This window comes from Chrysemys picta, chromosome 1 (genome assembly GCF_011386835.1).
Source record: "Chrysemys picta bellii isolate R12L10 chromosome 1, ASM1138683v2, whole genome shotgun sequence".
Lineage (NCBI taxonomy): Eukaryota > Metazoa > Chordata > Testudines > Emydidae > Chrysemys > Chrysemys picta.
The window spans coordinates 40,099,787-40,125,055 of NC_088791.1; the positions used below are offsets into that span (position 1 = coordinate 40,099,787).

Here is a 25,269-nt window from a genome sequence, read left to right on the forward strand (position 1 = left end):
CCCCCACCCCCAAACAGTCTGTTAACTATAGTTGCTGTAGGTTGTTGTAAGAACAATTCATAAAGCAAGCTTCCCATGCTGCCCTCCCACTCAAATCCCTTAGGAATATATCAAAAATGCGCTTTTAACCAACACTTAATAAAGGCTTTTATTAAGTTTCAGCCACACCACAGATTTGTCATTGCATGTCTCACACTCAGAGACAAATGGAAAAGGCTGCTAGCTGTGTCAATAATAAACCCAGAGTAATCACATCAGAGTGACTTTCAAGGCAAAGAAAATCCTGTGCTGCTCTTCTGAGGACAGTTCTGAGTATTATGTACGTTTATTAGACCATGTGCAAAACAAACAAGCCAAGATTCTCAAAAACAGATGACTAGATTTAGACACTTATTTCCATCTTTAGATGCCTAAAGAAGTAGCCCGATACAGGCCATTAGAGCTAGGGACTATTCAGAGTCTGATTCTTGTCTCACTGATACTGGTGTAAACCAGAAGTAACTCCACTGAAATCAATAGAATTAAACCAATATAAAATGGTTGAGAGAGAGAGAGAGAATGATAATCAGGCTCATGGAATTTTCCCTCAAACTTATTCAGAGATTGGGGTTGCTCATATCTGGGACTTGCTTCTAAACCCTTCTATATAGTTCTTAATTATTCACCTATTGCCCATGTTAATGGCTCATCTGGGCTCTCATTAATTATTATAGAAAGAGTGTACTGATATAAATTTAAATTCCACAGTGTTCAAGAGGAAATTTCTTGATATAAAATTAATGACTGAGCAGATGAGCTGCTTACCAGCGGTGTATACTCTACATCATCTCCCAGTAACCCTGTGTCATTCAATGTATATTTGGCTTTCATCAGCACAGCATCCACTGGGCCTTTTTCCACCTGATGTTTGATAGCCTTGAACAATTTATAAAGAGGCTCTCCAGCATTGTCCTGTTTAAGAGAAAAAACAAAAATAAAAAATGGAAGGGATCAATGCAATATGTTTAAGTACTTAATGAAGGAGAAGTTTATGCATAGCTTTCATCCCTTACCTTCAGATATTGATATAAACAAATAGCCATCCAATTAGACAACATCCTCTCCACAACAGTTTCTGATCTAAAAAAATATGAATATTGAAAATGTTTGCTGACAAGAAGGCAATTTTCTTTTAAAGTGTTGCCTGAAATAAAATATTTCTACATTAACAGCACTTGTTCTAATGCAATAATTTTACATAGATTCTTTAAAGCGTGCACCTGCATTAGATAACGCTTTGAACTGTTCAACATTCTTAGATACTTTCAGCTCATTACTTTTACTTAAAGGTACATATCATATATCCAAAATCAGAAGTTTGTTTCTAAGTTGTAAGAATGAATGCTTAAAAGAAACCTACACTTTAGTTACTGGGGAATAAACTACCGGTAACTGAAACAAAACATGCAGAGCAAAGATGAAATTCTGTAATGTATTTAGGAGTAAGAATTGGACCTATCTAATTGAAGGAGATGCATCAGAAAATTGTTTAAGTGTATTCATTATGGAGATGATGATATAAAATTAGATAAGCAGCATACAAATATTTCAATATTGCATTTTCTTCATGGATAGATGTCTGAGCAAGTTTGTTCCAAGCTCTAAATTAAATTATTTGGATGGGACAAATGGCTCTAGCTGCTCTTAAAAAAAGTAACTCCTATCCATTTTTGCTCCCTAATGTGTTTGGACGTGTCATCATCATGATGATTTCTAGACAGTCTATAGCACGACACACACACTCTGAAAAACACCACACTGTAAATGTAACAATGTTGCAAAAAACAAAGGACTATGGAAAACAAGACAATCATTCAAACCTTCTGAGCATCAGCTTTGGGTTTTTGGCCACAACATACTGCTCCATCAGCTCTAAGAACAATGTCCTCATGATGTCAGTATAGTATTCTAGCTTTCCATGTAAAGCAACAGTCAATAGGGATGCAAAATAAACTTTTTCTCGGGCAGAGAACTCCCTCTGCTTCTCCAATGTATGAATAAACTAAAACAGAAAAAGCAGATTTAGCTTTGAGTCTAAACGATTCATGACAAGTTTCAAGAGCAGCTCAAAACATACCTGGCACGATAGGAGGGGAAAAAACCCAAAACACTTACTGTCTTAATGTTAGTCTTCTAAGTACAGCATGAAAAAAACACTCAAAGTTTTGAACAAATTACATATAAACAAGCACTATCTACAACTCCTCTCTCTCTCTCTGTGTGTGTGAGAGAGAGAGTTTTAAACACTGTCTTCAGGGCTAACTCAATTAATACTTCTATGTCTTCAATAAAGTATGAAGATATATATTATGAAGGATGTTTTTGTTTAAAAAAACCTCTGCACCGTAAGTTTAACCTCCCCCTTCCTCCCCTCCCCGAAAACACCCCAAACAAAAAATAAACCCTTCCACTTGAATTACAAGGACTGCGAGCTGAATAAGTACATTGTAAGTTTCGGAACATGTTTTCCTCTGCCTCAGAATGTAACACTATTTTTAAGTAATGAGCATTAGGGTCATGCTTTAAAAAAAAAAAAAAAAAAAAAAAAAAAAAAATAGGTGCCTGCAATTAGCTTCTCACTCCGTATTTAGCCACCAGAAAAGCAGCACTTTTGTGGGAGCAGCTGGGGGCTCATCAATCTTGAAATCAGGCCACTTTTTTAGGCGCCTAAATATGGACTTAAGAGCTGAACTGTCGGCTCATCTGTGCTTAAAAATGTATGTGTGAGTCTACATGCACATACATACCAGGAAAAAAGGCTTTTCTGAAAAATACAGGGTGAGCTCAAAGTGACTTTCATTTCAATACTCACATTGATGAGAAATGATTTGCTATTCAGTAGATTGGAGAACTGATTTAAAGCCTGCTCCACAGTTTGCTTTCTAGCCTCTGGAATATCCAGTTTCCCAGTAATCATTACATCTTTCTCTCCATCTTTTGAGGGCAAGAAGAAGACTCTGTCTGTGTACATTTTATAGTCCAGCACAGGAATTCCTGCTTCACTGACATCATTGGTCTGATCTTCCATCTCTATCATTAGATCTAGAACATACAATATTTCTAGTTTTAGAGTTAGTTTTAGAAACCACAGTACCTTTTGTTTTCATCTAACAATGAAAGCATTTTATACTAGGGGGAAAAAAATGATCAAACATATTCAGAATCCTTTCCCCTGCCATATTCATTCTGCTTTTTCCATACCATGTTTACCAATTGCCAAAGCATGTTCCCTACAACCCAGAGTTTCTTCCCAGATAATCCTATTGAGACACTGACAGTGCTATCTTTGAGGAATCACAGCGTGTATCTACTCACCAATTTGGAGCTTGCGACAGCAAGTCTCAGAGTCTGGGTCTACAGACTGCTTCTGGGGCTCGTGCTAAGGTAAAGCTGTGCAGACTTTAGAAGTCTAGGGAAGGGGGTGTGCTTCAGAGCCAGAGCCCAAATGTCTACATGGCTATTTTTAGCACCATAGCAGGAGCCTGAGTCTGTCAGCCTGGGCTCTGAGCCAGGCTGCCACAGGCTGCTGCTTGCTGCAAAGATGTACCTATAGTTACCTAGACTGGGGAAGGGACAATCTCATTGTTTTCTGTTTGTACCATGAGCAGGCACAAGCAGGGTTCCTGCACAGCATCATTATACATATGCTAATAATCATCCTCACCACCACAATATTTTCTTACCAGATATTGTAATGTGATAAGTTGAGGGTCATGAATTTACTGTTGGATCAGTAATTATTGAATGCTGGGGTTTATGCAGAGAGCTCTTCTTAACACACACACACACACACACACACACACACACACACACACACACACACACACACAGCAGCAAAGGATAAAAAGAAATTGTGGCCAACTACTTTTCTTGTGTTTATATATTTTCTATTCCTTTAAGTCTACATCGTTGTGAAATTGCCTTTTAATTCTTTTCATGATAGTTGGGATGTTGAGCCAAGGAGCAAGAGCAACAGGAAGCACAAAGAATAATCATTTTATTAGGAGAAGGGCAGAAAGGAAGAAGGTAAAATAATTCACTGAAAATGATGAAAACACTTCTGTGAGCCCCCAAAGCTTTCAAGTTCTTGACACAAAAAGCAATTAGGAGGTCACCTTTCCACAAAGTGGTCATTTCAGCTGGAGGCTTTCCAGTTGCCTGATATTGCTGACTGACTAGAATACCATGTTAATTAATATAATGGCTTGTCATCTCAGGAATTTTTATTGTCCACATAATTTATCCTGGTTCTCTATTTTGTTACACTCAGCCAATTCTAAGAAAGAAAACATCTCATGGTTTCAAGCTTCATGCTGTGTGTGTTGTTCTACCCTAATCACCCCTTCCTTTACTATGACTGCTCTGATGCATGCAGGAAGACTTCTCTTCCTGCATTTGCCATTATCAATATTATAGGCATCTAGAAACTACTTTCATTTAAGTGCTTTACGTTACTATTAGCCAAGACGACGTGTATCTTATGTGCTAGATGACACTGCTAGAGACAATTTGTGTTCCTCCTGAGCCCAGAGAGGCAGCTGTGCTGGAGTAGGAGATTAACCCCACACTCCAGCAGGGAGCAGTACTCCCCTGGCAGGGGACGGGCAGCTTCACATTCCAGAAACAGCTCTGAGAAACCAAGGACAGAAAAGAAGAGGGATTACAAAGGCCAGTTGGTGAGGGAGACTAATAAGCAGAGATGGCTCCAAACGGGAACCTTGATCTTTAGCCCTTCAAATTTCAGAGTGGCCTTTGAAGCTGAATCCCTCAATCTAAACAGTTGCTACTGAGGTTTGGTATTGGGTAGGGTCCAAAATTGAAACATGCCAATTTTCCAGATGTGACTCAAGTATAATGGGAAAAAACTATTCTGAGACAATTTCAACTCCAATGGCAGAAATCTCAGGTTAACAGTAGATTTTGAGAGATTTCCACTATTCAAGATTGCAAAAATCTTGTCAGATTATCTATAGAGTCAATTCTAAACCCTAACCCTGAATTCCCAAAGCTAAATCTAAGCCAAATTCAGATTCAACCACCACTTTTTCAGCCCATCTGTGTTAATAAGAGACAAGTAATTTCTCTTTAGGAAAAAAACATGCTTTGTTATAGAAGCAAAGATAGGTTATTTCAGTATAAACAAATAGTGTATTTTAGATAGTGATATTACAGGTCAAGGTAATCACTTAGGCCAAAGTTTTCAAACATGGGTGCCTGAATTAGACACCAAAATAAGTAGCCTGATATTCAGAGGTGCTGTGCCCTTACAGCTCCCATTGATTTCCCTCAGGTGAAGTCTCTTTACATAAGTAAAGAATGAACCAGCTCCTCAGATCAGGTTCCATTATTTCCTATTACAAAGAGGTAAATTTTCTTCTTCTCTCTGATTTTCCCGGACTTAAAAGATATTGCAGTCTATCTTCATAAATTCATAGCTCACCAATTCATATATTTTGTGGCTTTCCTAACATTCTATTTTTATTGAAATAAATGTGTCATATTTTATCAACAGCATAAATACAGACTACCCTTACTTACTGGGAAAAAAGTGACTTTTCAGTACCAGTAAAAGCTTTTTAATAGTAGTAATAAAAAACCTAGTTTCTATTTCCATTTACTGATTTAATTCCTCGTGCTTATTTTATCTTTACCCTAAAAACCTGTTGTTTCCTTTAATCACTTTCACTCTATTTAATCTTATTTATGGTCTTAATTGTAAGAAGAATATGTACTGTACATTGATGTCTGCAATCAAGAGTAGTTATACTGGCTTGTAGTTACAACCAAGAAACAGTTTCAGTAAGATAGTGCAGTAGTTTTAGCCCAATTTAGTATTTCTCATTAGGGTCCATAAGAAATCTAACATAAATCATACCTGTGAATTCCTTTTTGCACCGATCTCTGACACTTTCTTCCAAACCTTCAAGCTGTGACTTGATTTTTTCATATTCACGTTCTGCTTGTTGGCTTTTTCGTCTTTAAAGAATAAAGGTAAAGTTATTAATGGTAAAAGTACAGCATTTTGCAATTGCATCAAATGGAAAGGCTGAGGGATCATAGGAAGTCTGTTTCTTTTCCTCTTTACTTTTAATAACGAAAGTGGAGGAGATAGCGGGTCAGATCTTCAGCTAATGTAAATCAATGTAGCTCTATAATGAAGCTGCTTAAACAGACCGGTTGAAGATCTGGCCCAATGATTTTAAACTTATTAGACTACATTTGTGAGCACATTTTAAGCACAGCTACTTCACTTGTGCAAGCTGGACAGACAATGCAATAAGCACTCAGAGCATATTCCACAATGGCTGCTGAGTCATGACTAAGGCTTGTCTACACTGAAGATAGCGTCGTAACTATGTCGACCTCACGGATGTGAAAAATTCAGACCCCTGAGTGTCATAGTTAAGATGACCTAACCCCAGGTGTAGACGCGGCTAGATCAATAGAAGACTTCTTCTGTTGACTTAGCTACTTCCACTTGGGGAGGTGGATTAGCTACATTGCCAGAAATACCCCTTCAGTTGCTGTAAGAAGTGTCTACACTACAGTAACATAGCTGCAGTGTTGTAGCTGTGCTGCTGTAACATCCAGAGCACAGACATGGCTTAAGTACATGCACAGGATCATACTGAGCAGGTTATGGGAGATCTAAGGGAGTTTCAACGTTGTACAGGTGCAAATACTATAAGGCACTGCATCTCAGTTGTACAGCTTTGCATCATTACAGTGAAATCCACCCAGCACAAGGCTGATACACTACTTACATCCCACTTAAGACCTCAAAATAGGCCTCAAGTAGGACTTAAGTGGTGTATAGTCCTGGTACTGGCACTCCACAAAGGGGTGAATTTCACCAATAGTGATAAAATGTGTGTGTGGTAATACGTGGCTCAGCTGTAAAGACCAGAATATCCACTCAGACAGATCCAACCATCTCAGGTCTACAGAGTGTTGACATAGGAAGCTTAAACATTGACTAATACACATGCAAAACAAGCAATATTTTCACTTGCATGAAGGCACTTCAGCTGCAATTTCAAGATTGTGTGTGTGCACCTTACCCTCTCAGTGAGGGGTGTGAAAACCTGGGCCAATTTGTTTGTGCTTACAGCAGAGAAAGAACACTGGGCTGACAGGCACCAAGAAATACCACTGAAAGGGTCTATGTTAGGGGAATTATTGGTATAAACGTTTTCCAGCTACTTCCTTTAAAATGTTTAGTTTATTAAGTGATCAAGATTGTTCCTCTTTGCAGATGAGAATAGTTTGCTTTTCTGCCCCATCAGCCTTCTCCTTCAGAGCTTTGGGACAGCCATAGCATCTGACTATCTTACCTGTAACAGTAGATAGAGATGATGATAATGGCCACCATAGGAAAAATTACGGATGGCAAAATCACATCCAGGGGTATGTCACTCACACGTGTGTCATATTCCACTCTTCCTAGGATCCATTCTCTGAGGCCAAATTTCACCTAAAGAATTAAATACATACTTATACCTGCCTCAAAAAATGTAACAAGAAGATTATTCAATAATTTAGCTGCCATGCTTTAGTTTCTTAGGCTACATCTACACTACAGGGGGGAGTCGATTTAAGATACGCAAATTCAGCTACGTGAATAGCGTAGCTGAATTCGACGTATTGCAGCCGACTTACCCCGCTGTGAGGACGGCGGCAAAATCGACCTCTGCGGCTTCCTGTCGATGGCGCTTACTCCCACCTCCGCTGCTGGAGTAAGAGCGTCGATTCGGGGATCGATTGTCGCGTCCCAACGGGACGCGATAAATCGATCCCCGAGAGGTCGATTTCTACCCGCCGATTCAGGCGGGTAGTGTAGACCTAGCCTTAGTAATCTTTATAATCTATAGAATTCCTAGTCCAGATTGCCAAACAGGTATAAGATTCAGATACAATATTTTTGCTGGCATAAATTGGCATAGCTCCACTGAAGTTAATGAATTAATGGAGCAGCACCTTTGTATTCTAGCACGTAATTTAGCCCTTATTACATAAAAGGAAAAGAAAAAGTTATTACTATACAAAGGAATTTAAGACCCAATCCTATAAACACTTACTACCCAGAATAGTGATTGACTGCAATGGGACTTGTAAAGATAGAAAACCCTATGCCTAGTTGTGAGTATATATAGGACCTGACCCCTTAATAAAAGTGGCAATCAACATCTTGGGACATTCTATCTATCTGCAATCCTTTTATAGATAGCAGGCAGAATCTGGAAGTGAAGTGGAGTCACAAGATAGTTTCCTTTATATAATGCGCCACTGAAAAATAAACCCATGCAAATAGGAAGCTACTTTATCAGTGTCACAAACACAGTACTCCATACCCTCCTCTCTACATACATGCTATTAAAGACAACAGGCAGGAAAGGTGACATACAATGAATTCAGGCAAGTTATTGATTGTATCCCTCTTCTGCCTTCTCTTTGGCTGAGGTTGTACTTCTGGTGGTTCACAATATAAATCCTTTTCAGTCAGTGTTTTTATGTTGCAGGGTTCTGCTCCTACAAAAGCTTGAGCCTCCTCTATCGTCATGGCTTTGTTCAGATTACTGCCCTAGACAGAAAATATAAGGCTAAGTCATTTAAGCTACAAAGCCACGGGTGAAGCAATCCACAAGTTACACAATCTTTTGAACAGTTCATTTTCAACAGAGGATGTAGTGACATCAGTGAGAAGGGGGAGGAAAAAATATCCCCAGGCTTTTACACACAGAGGAAATCTATTAATTCTATGGGAACACAGCTCATATGGAAATTCCAGATTCCGGCAGTGGAGGGCAGCACAAGTTTTTTAAGGATGAAAGGAAAATCTCACATCTACATATTTATTACAACAATAAAACTACAACCAGCCATGTCTTGTCAAGTTTACCTTTGCATGAATAAGTTTGTTGACTTGTTTTTTGATGCCATCAGTGAAGTTTTCAAATGTTGGATCCGCAACGTATTTAAAGAGGTCATTGTCGGCGTTTAAAACAAAACTGTAACCATCCATTTTAATAAGTGTAGTAATCCTATAGTTTTCTGGATCCTCTAGTATTGGTGGAGAAGAGAAGACTATTGTGCTTTCATTGATTTTTGCAATATCTTTTCCTAGAAACTAAAAAGCAAACAAAACATTTTGGGTTTTGATTAGATCATGTTATTTGCTGCTGAACATTTAGCACCTAAAAATAGAAGGCAGAGCCTGTGAACTAGGCCTTCCACAACACAACCAAGGTTAAATAAAAATGTGAGATTCTCAGATACTTTTGGAAAAGAAAAAAATCACTGCACAAAAATAAATCATTGCTTCAGTGTGGGTTAGTATTCACGTCCAAAGCAAAATCCTAAGGTCTGAACACTCCCAAAGTTGACAGAAAGTTTGTGTCATTATCTGAATTTTGTGGGTTTGAACTATTTTAGGGCGATTTAATGTTGAGAACACAGGATTGATGGGGGTGGGATGGTAACTCCTTAGCTTTAATCCAGACTATTTTTGACTCTTCTGCAACCTTGGGCACATCACTTGTATTCAAGGCATTTATAAATAACAGAGACGTTATCAGCTTAATATAAATAAATAATGGAGATATCCCATCTCCTAGAACTGGAAGGGACCTTGAAAGGTCGAGTCCAGCCCCCTGCCTTCACTAGCAGGACCAAGTACTGATTTTGCCCCAGATCCCCAAGTGGCCCCCTCAAGGATTGAACTCACAACCCTGGGTTTAGCAGGCCAATGCTCAAACCACTGAGCTATCCCTCCCCCCATAAATGCTCAGTACCATTTATGAATAAAATACATTAAACACCAACTAATTAACTCACAACAAACCTTATCTTCCACCACAATGAATGTTTATTTCTAAGGGCTGGTCCACACTAACCCCCCCAGTTCGAACTAAGATACGCAACTTCAGCTACGTGAATAACATAGCTGAAGTCGAAGTACCTTAGTTCGAACTACAAGGTACTTACCGCGGGTCCACACGTGGCAGGCAGGCTCCCCCGTCAACTCTGCGTACTCCTCTCGCGGAGCAGGAGTACCGGTGTCAACGGCGAGCACTTCCGGGATCAATTTATCGCATCTAGACAAGACGCGATAAATCGATCCCAGAAGATCGATTGCTTACCGCCGAACCCGGAGGTAAGTATAGACATACCCTAAGGCACCTCATGCTTGAAAATGTCTGGATCCTAACAGTATAATTTATGTATGTATGTTTATTTCCCCCTCCCCATCCCAATCCTTTGCACTAGGTGTTCCTTGGCACATTTAAAAAGTACAATTATACAAATAGTTTACTCTAGGAACCCTCTTCAATCATTAACATAAATCACAACACAAAAAACAGCAGCTATCTTTATGACTTCCCATGATACAGTCTTCCCAGTCTCTTTCATCACAAACGTGATTGTACCATTCCTAGTACATTCTGGATACTATGATAATATAATGAAATGAAAATAAAATAATAAAGTGAACTAAAAAGGAAAAACGGTTGACCAGGATCAGGCCCTGTTTAGACATCACACTGCTGATGAAGATAGCTTGTCTGACAATAAATAAATAAATAAATAAATAAATACATACATACATACATACCTGTTTTGAGGCTAGACTGCGTATTTGCCTCTTCTTCTTTCTGGAAGACCCATGAAGGTCAGCAGTTACAACTATGGAGAAACTCTGGATGATATCAAACCCAGCTCCTGTTACAGTAATATTTCTCCCTCCACTGAAAAAACAGACACAAATCAAACATCAGTAAAGTTCTACAACCATACCTTAGCTCCATCTAGGACTTTTTCCACTTAAAATATTTTGTGCACAGCTTTGCATGCAGGTACTTGTACAATAGTTAGGCATCAAATGTAAGAACTTCCAGTAAACCAAATATGGGTATAAAATTTTGAAGTGATACAGCTGTTCCAAACCCTGTGGCCTAGTTGTGATTTTTATATTCACATTTTTAAATTATTTAAAATGTTTTCCCGTGCCTTTATCACTCTTGGGGTGGGGTGCACTACACAAACAGGGGAACCTAACGTAATGGTTGGTGGTTCCTACCAAAATGGCTCAGTGCTTGGATGAGATCAGCTCATGGATTAAGAATAGCTGGCTGAAAGTGAAGCTGAGCAAGACAGAGGTTATGCTGGTGGGCAGAGGAAAGCATTTTGAAGAATTTGTAGCCATGGAGCATTCTTCTTTGGTTGAAAATACACACCACAACTGGTCAATACAGTCTGCAGTATTCTTGGATTCCTCACTGAGGCTAAGCTCTCACAGAGCAGCATCTGTGAGTAACGTTTTCCATCATTTCCGGGTAGCTAGGAGACTCTACCCTATCATGGCAGACAGTGATCTGGCCTCAGTTATTCATGCCTTCATGACCTCTTGGCTGGACTACAGCAAGGCAGTGTACCTGGGGATGAAGTACCTTTAGCACTTAGCAAACTCCCACTTGTTCAGAAGGCTGCAGTGCATCTCTACAGTAATGCTGGCTACCAAGCACATCACACCTGTCCTCTGCTCCCTACCCTGGCTTCCTATAGAATCAAGTCAAGTTAAAAGTCTTAGACCTCATCTTCAAGGTGCTCCATTGCCTGACACCAGGATATTTCAAAGACCCTCTAAAGCTCTGGGACAAAGACCATACCCATCAACTTTGCTCTTCTAGCTCACTGGAACTCCCTACAACAGAAGATAAAGCTTTCTAAGGGGCTGGTTCGAGACTGTGGAATGAACCTCACCAGGAATTAAGGTTCGCCACAAACCTCATCTTCCACTCCAAGTGCAAGATGTACTTCTTCGACCTGACCTTCTCTGACCTAAACACATAGCAACAGGAATATTAAAAGAGCCCCTACCAAAACAGGACACTCCACTGCAAGCACATCTCCCCCGAGAGAGGATGAGAGCATAAACACATGACATATTAGTCATGTTGCTTACAGCATTCCTGGAAGGTGCTCTGATAGTGTGGTAATGAGTGTGTTATAAGAACCTATACAGAAAGGAATGGAAGTCACACGGTGCTGGCTCTCCTTGCTGCTTTCAGTTGATAGATACATTAACAGTTAAGAAAGGACTTAGCATACATTTCCAACCACCAACAATCCCAATAATCATTACTGGGAGGGAAGGTGATCCACAAAATAATCCAATAAAATGAATTCCACTTTATCAAAAGTTTTGAGAATCCCTGGAGTGATTGACTATAAAGAGGGAAAAATTAGACTGATTACAAAGGGTTTACAAATGTACCAAGTAAACAAAAAGAAAAATACATCTATTGTCCCTCTTATCTCTTAAATGGGAATAATCTTAAGTATTACTTTATTTATATAAAAGGCCGTGTTGAAGGAGCCTGGTAAGTCACAGGTGACTTAACTTTTAAGATCCTGTTCAGGTCATCATCTCATGTTGGTTTTTTTGGTAGAAAGTGACAGAATTTGAGATTTGGCTTGTTCCCTCTGATCTCTCAGAATATGAAAATACCAAATCGTCCTCTACTAGGCAGCAAGATTAAGATATTAGGAAGCTGAAGCCCATGAGTAAAGATCACAGTTTTTGTCCGCAGCCCCTGAAATGAGGAGTATTCTGGGAGGACTTCTATACAGGTACACTGTCAAATAGTTCAAAGTATCATGTTGGGATTTCCTGTTTGCTTTTATGTTTAGGATATTGGTATTTTTCTTTTCAGAAAGAACTGAATTCTCAGAGAGAAACCACCAGTCTGGCTATAGATTAAAAAAAACAAAAACAAACAAACACACACACACAAACACACAAACAATCTTTAAAAACCTTGCTGAACTCCAGTTGCGTTTTTAGCCAGCTACTACTTGCCCTACTGGAACAAAGCTGGCAAGTCATAATTCTTTTTTATTTCCATCATACCAACTCTTACTAGCTGAGCAAGACATGTTTCAGAAATGGATGGACACAGACATTTTGACAGCTTTATGTTATCTGCAGGTGATGACTTCTGCTTTAATGGGAATAAGATTAATTTTAAAAAGCAAAGTAAAACTAGTGTTGATTGACATTCTCCTTAAATACGTCTCAATCTATTTTCTTTTTCCTTTAAGAAATCTGTATTTTAAAAGAAGTTAATTACTTTTCTTATTTCAAGATTTAGCTTTGAAAAAGGTATTATTAAGGTTTTGAGTTAAAAAGAATACATTATTAATGTGTGTCAATAGTTTGGGGAAAAAATGTACAAGCTCATATACTTAAACTTTCTGCAGAGACACAGTATAGTGACTTTCATTTAAATAGTTTCATATGAAGAAAAACTACCACACGCCCATATCTATTAAGAATGAACATAGTTATAATAGAAACATTTCATTACCTGCTGAAGCTATTTTTTGGAAAGATTTTAGTGACAGTAGGATTTTCGCTATATGTAAACCATGTATTGTTTAATTTGTTCTCTGTGTCTCCGTGATGCACGGTTACATGAACTTCTTCAACTTTGTTATGTTGTCCTGTGATGCAAACTATTTGTTCACCAAAATCAATGCTGGAAATTGGAGGAAAAAGAAAAGGGGAAACAAGGCTCAAATTACTAGCATTATTATGAATCATCATCTTTATTACGGTAGAGCCTAAGAGCTGACCAAGAATGGGGTCCCACTGTGCTAGGCATTGAACAAATGGTAGCAGACAGTCCCGGCCCCAAAGAGTTTACAATCTAAATAGACAAGATCGACACGGGGGAAGGGGAGAGGGGTGGGGGAAACACAAGCCTAATGAACAAAGTGATCACTGCAAACATGTTAGTTCCAAAATTTTGGGGTTTGGGGTGGGTTTAGTTAGAAGGGGATCAGCTACATGGAAAGAGGACGGGAAGGGAAGAGTGGTGAGGTGGACGGGGCAGTGGAGAAGAGACTAAGAGGGGTGGAGTGACCTGAGATGAAGAGATTGTGAGGAGGGGGATGGAAAGGGTTGGAGCAAACAGCCAATCAGTATAGGGCAGAGAAAGTCCAGTCAAAACTGCAGAAAGTTTTCCGACTGTCTGAAGGTTCCTGTTCTGACTGCTTCTGTAGCTATTCCTACCTGCTGGATTCTCTGGCTGGTTCCTCGCTGCAGTTTACCCTCATGGCCATGTGGCTGGGAATGGTCGGGGGCTGAGGGAAGGCTTTATACTACTCTGTATTACGGTCACAAAGTGACAAGTTTTAATAAGGGCAAAGCTTCATAAAAAAAAAAAAAAAAAAAAAAAAAAAAGACAAGTGCTTCCTTCCCTCTCCCCACCCAATCCCTTAATGCCTTCTTATAGCTAATGCCCTCCTACCTTCCATCCTCCCCGACCTGTCCCCTGTGATTCACAGAATAAATACAACCAATCAAAAACCTACCCAAAAATTAATGAACAAACAAAATCATGGCACCAACTAAATGTTCACAAACCACCACTCTATATTTGCACTGCTTCTGTGTTCTATCCCTTTCTCTCACTCTATGTCAGTCTTATCCATTTAAAGATGGTAAACCATTGGGGGCAGGGATCTCCTCTCACAATAGATTTGCACAATGCCTCGCACAGATGGGCTCTGATCTTGGTTGGTGCTAGTGGAGTACAAGTCAATATTATGAAAGTTAAGTGCTGCCTACGTACATGTTGCAGGGCACACCACCGAGGAAAACTCCAACATCTTTCTGGGAGCCAGTTTCCAGATTTTCCCCAGTGATTGTAAGGATGGTCCCACCAGCTTGGGGGCCTTTGGTTGGACTTATTCCTGTAGGATGAGGTTGCTGTAAGGAAGAAATGGCAACAAACTCATTAAACACATGGGTTTAAGTTTTTACTTTACATAGGAATTATTTATATTTCTAGTGATTATAGACTAAGTTTTCAACAATGACTAGTATTTTTGGATGCCTAACTTGAACCACGTAAATGGATGCCCGATTTTTAGGAAGAGTTTCTCTGAAAAATCAGTCCCCATTTAAGGGGTCTCAATTTGAGGCAATTTTGTAAAGGACAGCATCAATATGGATGTGAAGAATAAAAAAAAACCCACGAGAATAATAGGGTTAGGAACCGATCTTCCACAACAGATTTTCCTTCATTAGAGAACGAGGTGATGAACAGATAATGTGGATTTACTCACGTGCAAGATTTCACACTAGAGCATCCTCAGGCTTCCTCCAGATTTAAAGACCCTAACGGCAATTTGTAGACTACCTGCTAATTAGCAGTCTTAAAATTTCCCCTTGGATTTCCTATTTTCATTTTTATTTCATGCTAAACTAGTTGAATAAACTGAAATAAAGAAAATATTTTCTTTCTGCACCTGCAGAAGAGGCTTCTGTTTTCAAAAGCTGGTTTAGCACTTCAACAAACCCTGGTTCCAAGCAATTAGCCAGTGACTTTCACAAGTTTAGCAGTCTGACTTTCCTTAAAGCTTGCCAGCAAACATGTACTGCTTGATATTTTTTAAAATTAATTTAAACGATTTTACTAGATTATAGTAGACCTGAAAAAGAATTCTGTGTAAGCTCGAAAGCTTGTCTTTCTCACCAACAGAAGATGGCCCAATAAAAGATATTACCTCATCCACCCTGCTTTACTAGATTATAGTAAGATTAGGCCTAAGCACAGATTTAATTTGAAACCTGAAATTAACAAAGGTTTTTTATTTAAACCTGTATTTAAATAAAAAAAACAAATTGAAATATAAAATTTGATCTTTTATTTAAAAAAAGTATGTTTTCTACCCTGAGTTAGACCAACACTATAAACAGACAGACAAAACCTCATCAAAAAGCAAACGTTTTAAACACACTTCAGAATGTGAAACACAGACATCATCCTTTCTTGGGAGACAGAAGCTCTCTACTTTTGCCCTTGGGGCTCACAGTGCATTTGAAATAGAGCATTATTCACATATATTGATCACCTTGCTGTGCTTTATTGCTTCAAGTACTTATCAAATGATATTTAGAGAAACCTTCTCCCCTCCCACACCTCTCCTCTGAGCAGAGTGAACCACCATTGCTGGGAGACAACACACTTCTCACTTTATTCCATTCAGGAAGAGACTCTCACACTGTATGTAACTTGCATCATAATGTTACATCATATTTTAGCTCAAAGGAAAATGAGAAGTTTTGAAAGTCCTTACAAGTTGCTGGAATCAGTAAGAATAGATTCAGTTGACCTTGAATTTCTTGAATTTGTGGTTACTTCATGAATTTGTTCTAGTGCAGCACTGATTTTACAGAACCCCAAAGAACTATCACATGCTCTGCTGAAATTTACTTAAATGTCTGGGAGGCTTCTCTGAGAATGAATGCAACCTAGTGCAATGCAATTCACAATTCAAATTATAATAATTGTACTTTGATACTTGGGAGCACAGTACATTTATAATGCGTGTGCCCAGGGGTTCTTTGTTAACAGTAATTGAGTGTTTGATTGCTTTCCTCTCACATGAAAAATCTGCATTAAAAAAAACCAAACCAAAAAAACCAAAACCTGGCATTTCTTTAGCATGCGGCTATATCAGAGCATCTAGCTATAAAGACTTCACATAGAGATGTGACCTAACATCATTTCTAAGACCTGCTCTACCACAAGAAAGTTGTATTTGTTTAACGTAAGATGTGATTTTAAACCAATATATTTAAACCTGTACAAAACCCTCTGCATGGGCACTCTTATTTTGGTTTAAGAATGGCTTCTTTTGTCTTATTTTAAATCTGTTCCTTATCAACCTAGCTAAACTGAAATAAACCACTTAAACTCTTCAACTTTTCACACATACAGAATTGGAAGAGACTGTCTAGGAAGGAGTACGGCAGAAAGGGATCTAGGGGTTATAGTGGACCACCAGCTAAATATGAGTCAACAGTGTGATGCTGTTGCAAAAAAAGCAAACGTGATTCTGGGATGCATTAACAGGTGTATTGTGAGCAAGAAACGAGAAGTCACTCTTGCACTCTACTCTGCGCTGGTTAGGCCTCAGCTGGAGTATTGTGACCAGTTCTGGGCACCGCACTTCAAGAAAGACGTGGAGAAATCAGGGCCGCCCAGAGATTCAGGGGGCCTGGGGCAAAGCAATTTCGGGGGCCCCTTACATAAAAAAAAGTTGCAATACTGTAGAATACTATATTCTCGTGGGGGCCCCTGTGGGGCCCGGGGCAAATTGCCCCACTTGCCCTTCCTCCCTTCGGGAGAAATTGGAGAGGGTCCAGAGAAGAGCAACAAGAATGATTAAAGGTCTAGAGAACATGACCTATGAAGGAAGGCTGAAAGAACTGGCATTGTTTAGTTTGGAAAAGAGAAGACTGAGAGGGGACATGATAGCAATTTTCAGGTATCAAAAAGGGGTGTCATGAGGTGGGAGAAAACTTGTTCATCTTAGCCTCTAAGGATAGAACAAGAAGCAATGGGCTTAAACTGCAGCAAGGGCGGTTTAGGTTGGACATTTGGAAAAAGTTCCTAACTGTCAGGGTGGTTAAACATTGGAATAAACTGCCTAGGGAGGTTGTGGAATCTCCATCTCTGGAGATATTTAAGAGTAGGTTAGATAAATGTCTATCAGGGATGGTCTAGACAGTATTTGGTCCTGCCTGAGGGCAGGGGACTGGACTCAATGACCTCTTGAGGTTCCTTCTAGTCCTAGAGTCTATGAATCTATGAAATAAGGAGTTTGGAGCTGCTTAACTAAATCATATTAAAAATCACACTTCAAGTTAGACGGCTGCACTCTGGTGCAGATACAGTCCTTAGTTTCACAAAAGTCCAGCTCTATGAAGCTATGTTGTGTGGCTTTGAACTTGCATTGCGCAAAGCCATATTCTGACTGGGCCTCTTAGATGTCATACCTACATTTATATCCACATAAAGCAACAATATATCTAGAGAAGTTAAATACCCAAGGAAATCAAGCATCAAATCCTTTCCTCAGCAGTAAAGGGTGGCTTTTTGTTAGAAAGACAGATTCAGAGTCTACTGAGAGATGAGATTAAAGTTTTTAACAAATAAACAGAATTTAAGTGGAAGTGTCTCAACCTGAAAAGTACTGCTAAGTACAGCAATTTCAGTGGGAAAATATGCCACAAAACTCTCTGAAACACATTGACAATATGAGCTCCATACATTTTAACTTCATTTGGGACAGAATTAAAAGTTAATGGTACCTAGGAATCCCCGTTGGAGCTGCTGTAGGTGGCAGCAAAGAAGGAGACAGAACTTGGACAGAAGTTGCATTTTAATCCCTATTTTTCTAAAGCTCAACCTCATTTACGAACAGCTCCTCACAGGACTAATTTAAAGACAGATAAAATGGAGAGGCTGAACATGAATACTCTATACTAAATTATTAAAAATAATGTTCTAAATACTATGAAACCTAAAAATATAAGTACTTACCAGAGATGGTGTAACAGCATGTACTGAACTGCGTATCTGAGATTCTTTGAGGTGATCTCTAATAAGTGGGCATTGCTTGTTCAGGGTTCATTATACTAAACCAGGCAGGAAAATGGGTGCCTTGATTTTTCCTTGCTTTCCCCCCACACTGTCTCTTTTAGGTAGATGTAGATTTGAGATGTCCAGAATAAATGAATGTTTTAAATTAAGTGTCTATTTAAAATTTTTTAATAAACATGTTTATAGCAAAATTAAGGCACTTCTAAGTGTTTTTTTCCCATTCCTTTAATATGTTTACGGGTGACTCAAGGAACAAAGCTGCCTCAGCACACCTGAGGTGTTTCTTAATGGACCAATAAAACACACACCCCAGGGTGTCTTAATGGTTTGATGAAAAGCACTTTTCAGAAATGCAATCACGTGGGCTGGTGTAGTACAAGATCTTTTAAACCTCTTGCTGAATGTTGAGATGGTTTCAATATGTACTTTCAATATTAACTGTGCTAGCCTTGTTTGATAGCAATAAGCATCAAATTATCTGAAAAGAAGGCAGCCTGATACCACAGATGATAGCAAAATGAACTACCAACAGGGGAGAGAGGTTAGATACTTAGTAACTGCACAACACTTTTGCTTTGGGGATCTTGGCACACTTTCCAAACATTGCGAGGGCTGGCTTGCTATAATGCTGGTTCTATGGTCCCTTTAATTCCCAATTCCCAGCCCACCCCCTTCCCAGGGTATTCATGTCTGATCCAAAATTTAAAGATGCAAACGGATTGATAATGGCTCACACTACTGCATGTGTGCCAAGCAGGTATTATCAATGCAGCCTACAAAGGCATGTGGATGCAGAATCAGGAGTGGAACATGCAATAGTCACAGTATACTTTTTCTCACATTAGCACTAGCATTTTCAAAGGTAGCCTCAATCTTTACAAATGGCACTGGCCCAGGAGATAAGTCCACTGCACGGTCTATGCTGGTATTAAGTCCAGCGACTGCCTTTACATAAGATGCTACTTGGAGGCTCAGCTTGTCTCTATAGATCCAGTATTCTTGAGAGAAAGGTGAATCTTCTCCCCTGGCGTAGGGCCATGCTGACAGAATGACAGACATAAGCACTTGTGGTTTATTCTCGGATTCTTTCCAGTCTCCGCCTTGAAACTAGCACATAACTGGCTTGGTTGATTCTTTATCTTTCTTTGTTTTCTAGATTTCTGTCATGTTCTCATAATCTTTTCAGTTACCATATTTTTCATGCTGCCAGGCAGCTCTGGATAAAGAGTCAATTATGTATATCTAAACTGTAGCACTGCAGTTTCAGTAGCAAGCATTGAAGGTGTTTTGGAGCTGCTAGCAGTGTTTTAAAAAAAAATGTTTAGCGGTTTAGGGTCATTTTCTACTCCAATGGTTTTTCATCCTTAAACATATGAACATAGAACTTTTCACATATGAAAACGATTGAAAGACACTGCATTTCAATTTGAGTCTCTTTTCCATTGGTGACTTGACCTTCTTATCCCTTTTATATGAGGGCTACCCCGAGCCCCACCCCACTGGCGTTGTACAGTAGCCTCTTCACAACATAGTATTTCAGGATTGGATACTTGGTCACCAGCCTTCTAATACACGTGATGGCTGTCATGATGAAGTAACCATCATGCAACTTTGTCCAGTAGTTGCCTAAAGTGTTTTCACGCATGTGAGAGGCTTGGAAGAAACTATCAGTTTGCATATCTTAATAATCTCTGAACTGATTTAATATCTGTAGGTTGGGCATCCACTGTATTGCTTTTATATTTTCAGGGTCAGGACTTAGAACTTGCGAGGTCAGCAAATGTCTTGTCTATGGTAGAGCAGTCAATCTTCTTTTATTGAATTTTAGGTTTACTTCCTTGGCTCTCTGTAGCAGATAGATGAGGTTGTGGTTGTGAGTGGTTTGAGCATTGGCCTGCTAAACCCAGGGTTATGAGTTCAATCCTTGAGGGGGCCATTTAGGGATCTGGGGCAAAAATCTGTCTGGGGATTGGTCCCGCTTTGAGCAGGGGGTTGGACTAAATGACCTCCTGAGGTCCCTCCCAACCCTGATATTCTATGATCACATTTCCTCTATGCTCTACCACAGCTACTGCCATGTCATCTCCATTTCTGTACACTAGAACGTCTTCAGCTATGATGCTGAGCCTGAAAATCCTGTTAGTACATCTTATTGGCAGCGTCAATATTCATTTGCCGCCAAGTTAAAGAAGTATGGGCTGGACGAATGGACTGTAAGGTGGATAGAAAGCTGGCTAGATTGTTGGGCTCAACGGGTAGTGATCAATGGCTCCATGTCTAGTTGGCAGCCGGTTTCAAGCGGAGTGCCCCAAGGGTCGGTCCTGGGGCCGGTTTTGTTTAATATCTTTATTAATGATCTGGAGGATGGTGTGGACTGCACTCTCAGCAAGTTTGCAGATGACACTAAACTGGGAGGCGTGGTAGATACGCTGGAGGGTAGGGATCAGATACAGAGGGACCTAGACAAATTAGAGGATTGGGCTAAAAGAAACCTGGTTCAACAGGTTCAACAAGGACAAGTGCAGAGTCCTGCACTTAGGATGGAAGAATCCTATGCACTGCTACAGACTAGGGACCGAATGGCTAGGTAGCAGTTCTGCAGAAAAGGACCTAGGGGTCACAGTGGACGAGAAGCTGGATATGAGTCAACAGTGTGCCCTTGTTGCCAAGAAAGCTAACGGCATTTTCGGCTTTATAAGTAGGGGCATTGCCAGCAGATCGAGGGATGTGATCATTCCCCGCTATTTGACATTGGTGAGGCCTCATCTGGAGTACTGTGTCCAGTTTTGGGCCCCACATTACAAGAAGGATGTGGAAAAATTGGAGAGTCCAGCGGAGGGCACCAAAATGATTAGAAGGCTGGAACACGTGACTTATGAGAGGCTGAGGGAACTGGGATTTTTTAGTCTGCAGAAGAAAAGAATGAGGGGGGATTTGATAGCTGCTTTCAAGTACCTGAAAGGGGGTTCCAAAGAGGATGGATCTAGACTGTTCTCAGTGGTAGCAGATGACAGAACAAGGAGCAATGCTCTCAAGTTGCAGTGGGGGAGGTTTAGGTTGGCTATTAGGAAAAACTTTTTCACTAGGAGGGTGGTGAAGCACTGGAATGGGTTACCTAGGGAGGTGGTGGAATCTCCTTCCTTAGAGGTTTTTAAAGGTCAGGCTTGACAAAGCCCTGGCTGCGATGATTTAGTTGGGAATTGGTCCTGCTTTGAGCAGTGGGTTGGACTAGATGATCTCCTGAGGTCCCTTCCAACCCTGATATTCTATGATTCTAGGAAGAGCAGATCTATGACTAGCAAGAGGAGGAGCTGTGCTGGAAATAGTGAGCTGACTTGCTCACTACTTCTCTCTACAAGGACCATACCCTGCTCCACTGTCTGCCTTTCTAGACTTTCCCCACCTTTCACTGCTGGGTCCCACTTCTTCCCTCACATTTGTTGTTCTGGGGTTCTTAAGAGTTAATAGCATGGAAGTTAAAACTGCATGGGGGAAGAGAGGGAAGGACAGGAGTAAAACCCAACCCTCACATGCTGTGTTTTATAGGCTTTACTTTTAACCTATCAAATCTGATAATGGGATTATTTAAACCTCTCCCTTATAACAGATCCATATTATCTTCTAGTGACCACACATATACAACTAAAGCCACTAGAATCTACAACACAGGCTACTAAAGCCCTAGGCTGCAACAACTGCAACTAAGCACCACACTGAGGCACAGCAATTAAGATGCAGTTGAGGACTTTCCTTCAGTATAGTGACAATCAAAGCAAATCGTATGTGTAACGTGCTGCACCTCATGCTGTCTGTGGCACTGTTTATTTCTGAGCACGCCGTGCTTTTGAACTAAACAATTTATTGAAAAATATTAAATTAAAATGTGCAGCGTCATTACTTATTCTTCAGTGGCTACACATTAATTGTCATGATTAAGAATACTGGCTAATCTAAATACACTGATGAAAAAAACTAGTGCAATTACCATGTCTAAAGAATGCCTAATTTTTCAATGTTGAGTTTTTTGTTCGGCAGTGACACAGTACCTAGGTTCATTACGGATGCTTTTTCTCTACCATAGTTTTTGTCATTTGAACTGTAGATAGCATTGCCCTATTTCAAGGCTCTGTATCTGCTGTTCAGAGGGATCTTCATTGCATCTATTGTACATTAAAACCTTTGAGTGTGTTTTCCAACACACTTGAATGAACAAAGACCAATATTTCTGTTTCTGAAATAAAGTCTACAAAATACAATCACTTCTGTTTGTCCGAATGGTAAAAAAAACAAGAAACACGTAGAATGCTTATAAAACATACTTACTTGGTATTCAAATTGTATTTCACTTGTTGAGCTACCTCGTTTTCCATTTATATCAACTTCAATTTCACCTTGTCTGGGTTCTGAGACGCTTCCAACTTGACACACAATCCTAATCAGAAATAATGCAAGTGTACCAGTAAGTTTATAACTTTCTCCATTTCAACTGTTGAAAAAAGTGGATCTTAATGCACACATAAGGCATCACTCTGTCAGCACTAGAATCTGAAGTCTTTAGCTACCATATGGAGCACAAGCAGAAGTGCAAGCTTCCTTACCACATCTCACTGTACCTCAACCCTGTCATGAAGAGACCATCTCCTAAGGGTGTGAGAGGATAGCTCAGTTCTCTATCCATTAAGACCAAAGCTGTGGACCGCCAACTCTACACAATGGCTATTAAACAGCTATTGAATGGCAGTGACTTTTGGTCACTATTGACAGATCAAACTCACACTAGTAATCAAGTAGCACAGTAAAGAGCATTTCTTGGTGAGTTTCTCTAGGGTTACCATATTTTGTGCCTCCCAATGGAGGACACTCCCCGGGGCCCCGCCCACGCCCCCAGCCCCGCCCACGCCCCAACTCCGCCCCCTCCCAAAGTCTCCGCCCCCTCCACTGCTTCCCGCGAACATTTAATTCGCGGGAAGCCTGAAGCAGGTAAGGGGGGGGGGGGGGAGGAGGCGCGGCCCAGGCTGGCCCCCCGGCGGCTCCAGCCTGGGTCGGCTCGGGCCCTGGGGTGCTGGCCCCGGCCGACCACCCCCGGCGGCCCGGCGCACCCCCCGGCTCCCAGCCCCGCTGGCTCCCCGACCCCGGACCGGCCCGGCTCCCGGCCCCGCGGGCCCGGCCCAGCTCCCCGACCCCGGCCTGGCTCCCGGCCCCGGCCCGGCTCCCCGACCCCGGCCCGGCCCGGCTCCCGGCCCCGGCCCGGCTCCCCGACCCCGGACCGGCCCGGCTCCCGGCCCCGCGGGCAGCCCAGACCCCGGCCCCGCGCCCGGCCCAGCCCCCGGCCCGGCACTATGCGCCCGGCCCCGCGACCCCGGCCCGGCACTATACGCCCGGCCCCAGACAAAGAGGCCCCGGCTGAGCCTCCCGATTTTCCCGGACATGCCTGGCTTTTGGGGATTTCCCCCCGGACGGGGATTTGAGCCCCCAAAAGCCGGACATGTCCGGGAAAATCCGGACGTATGGTAACCCTAGTTTCTCTCTTTTTTTTGGCTCTTTCAGTCTTGGGATGATTGCTAGTCTTCTTTAAACAATGTACTATTGTCTATTAAGAAAGAATTAAATATGAAAATCACTCTCCCCAGTATAATGTACTTAAATTAGGACCTAAATAAAGGGTTGTCAAGTCCCACTGCAGATCACTTCAGAATTATCTGTCGGAGTCCTGGCACATGGACAAAATTTTCCAAATTCTTGTAAACCTTGGCTTATGTATTGCTGCTGGAGCCTGCACTCAGTTCCTCATAATTTTGACTGTATCCTTGAAAGCTATGTCTTCTTGTCAGGCACAGACAGGAAATGTTACCTTCAGAAGAATTTGCAAAATGTGTCAACTGCTAGAAGTTGACAGGGAGAAGTGGTCATTATAATATAAAATATGCAGTGGTGCTGTTAGTAGTGGCAGGATAACAGGGATTTTTTTTTAAATGGATTTGTATTGGTGTATAATAGTGCCTTTAATCTGAGAATCAGTAAGCCATTTCCAGAGGTAGGTAAGTAGGAGTATCCCTCTATATTACACATGTGGAAACTGAGACAGAGAGACAAAGAAAGTGTGTTGTCCAAGGTCACACATTAAGTCAATAGCGGAGCTAGAAAGAGAACCCAGGTCTCCCGATTCTCTCTTCTTCTCTACTAAATAGACAATATTGACTCCTAAAATATCAAACATTTTACTAAAGAAAAGGTGAAGTAAAACACTAAAAAATGTGCTAAGCAAATGGAAAGTGGCACAAAAAAAGTTACAGGCATGTGTTCTAAATGGCTTTTGGAATACCTTATTTTCTCAACCCTTAGACACACCTAGATTTATAAATAAATTACAGTATGCAAGTTGTATACATTCATTCCTTTTACCACACTGGTAGAGCTAAACAAAGTAGAAACATTGCTGAGATACAAGGATACAATCCCCTAAAATCTGGCTTCTCTCCATGTGTTTAAATCACAAAGTTTTAGAAAAGGCACAAAACCAACGACATTGGGGGAATTCTTGTATGGCTACACTGTGCTTGTGATGCTTCTGCAAATACTTTGGGATGGGAAAGAAAGAGGTGCATCTGAGGATGATGTTGCATGTATGGATAAGTGTAAAAACAGCCACTGAGAAACTGGTGTATACAGAGATTTCTGTTTTGACCAAAAATTATTCTCAAGATTCTTGGGACATAGGGCATGTCTACATTGCCTGACATTCAGACTATGGGTGTGTGAATAGCAGTGCCCA

The 25,269-nt window shown here is 40.6% G+C and overlaps 1 protein-coding gene across 8 annotated transcripts in view; it reads right to left on the minus strand.

The window, feature by feature from the left end:
* The window catches only part of PLXNB2 (plexin B2), a 334,154-nt gene that overhangs the window by 26,444 nt on the left and 282,441 nt on the right, over positions 1-25,269 (minus strand). For all 8 annotated transcript variants that reach the window (XM_065555277.1, XM_042844152.2, XM_065555271.1 and 5 more), the window contains 12 exons: positions 22,821-22,929; positions 14,676-14,812; positions 13,407-13,577; positions 10,652-10,784; positions 8,939-9,166; positions 8,444-8,620; positions 7,374-7,513; positions 5,915-6,015; positions 2,852-3,081; positions 1,860-2,041; positions 1,053-1,119; positions 805-951 (listed from right to left, as the gene is read on the minus strand). In XM_065555277.1, the coding sequence (XP_065411349.1) occupies positions 805-951; positions 1,053-1,119; positions 1,860-2,041; positions 2,852-3,081; positions 5,915-6,015; positions 7,374-7,513; positions 8,444-8,620; positions 8,939-9,166; positions 10,652-10,784; positions 13,407-13,577; positions 14,676-14,812; positions 22,821-22,929 (1,822 nt within the window). The remainder of the gene's footprint in view (positions 1-804; positions 952-1,052; positions 1,120-1,859; positions 2,042-2,851; positions 3,082-5,914; positions 6,016-7,373; positions 7,514-8,443; positions 8,621-8,938; positions 9,167-10,651; positions 10,785-13,406; positions 13,578-14,675; positions 14,813-22,820; positions 22,930-25,269) is intronic.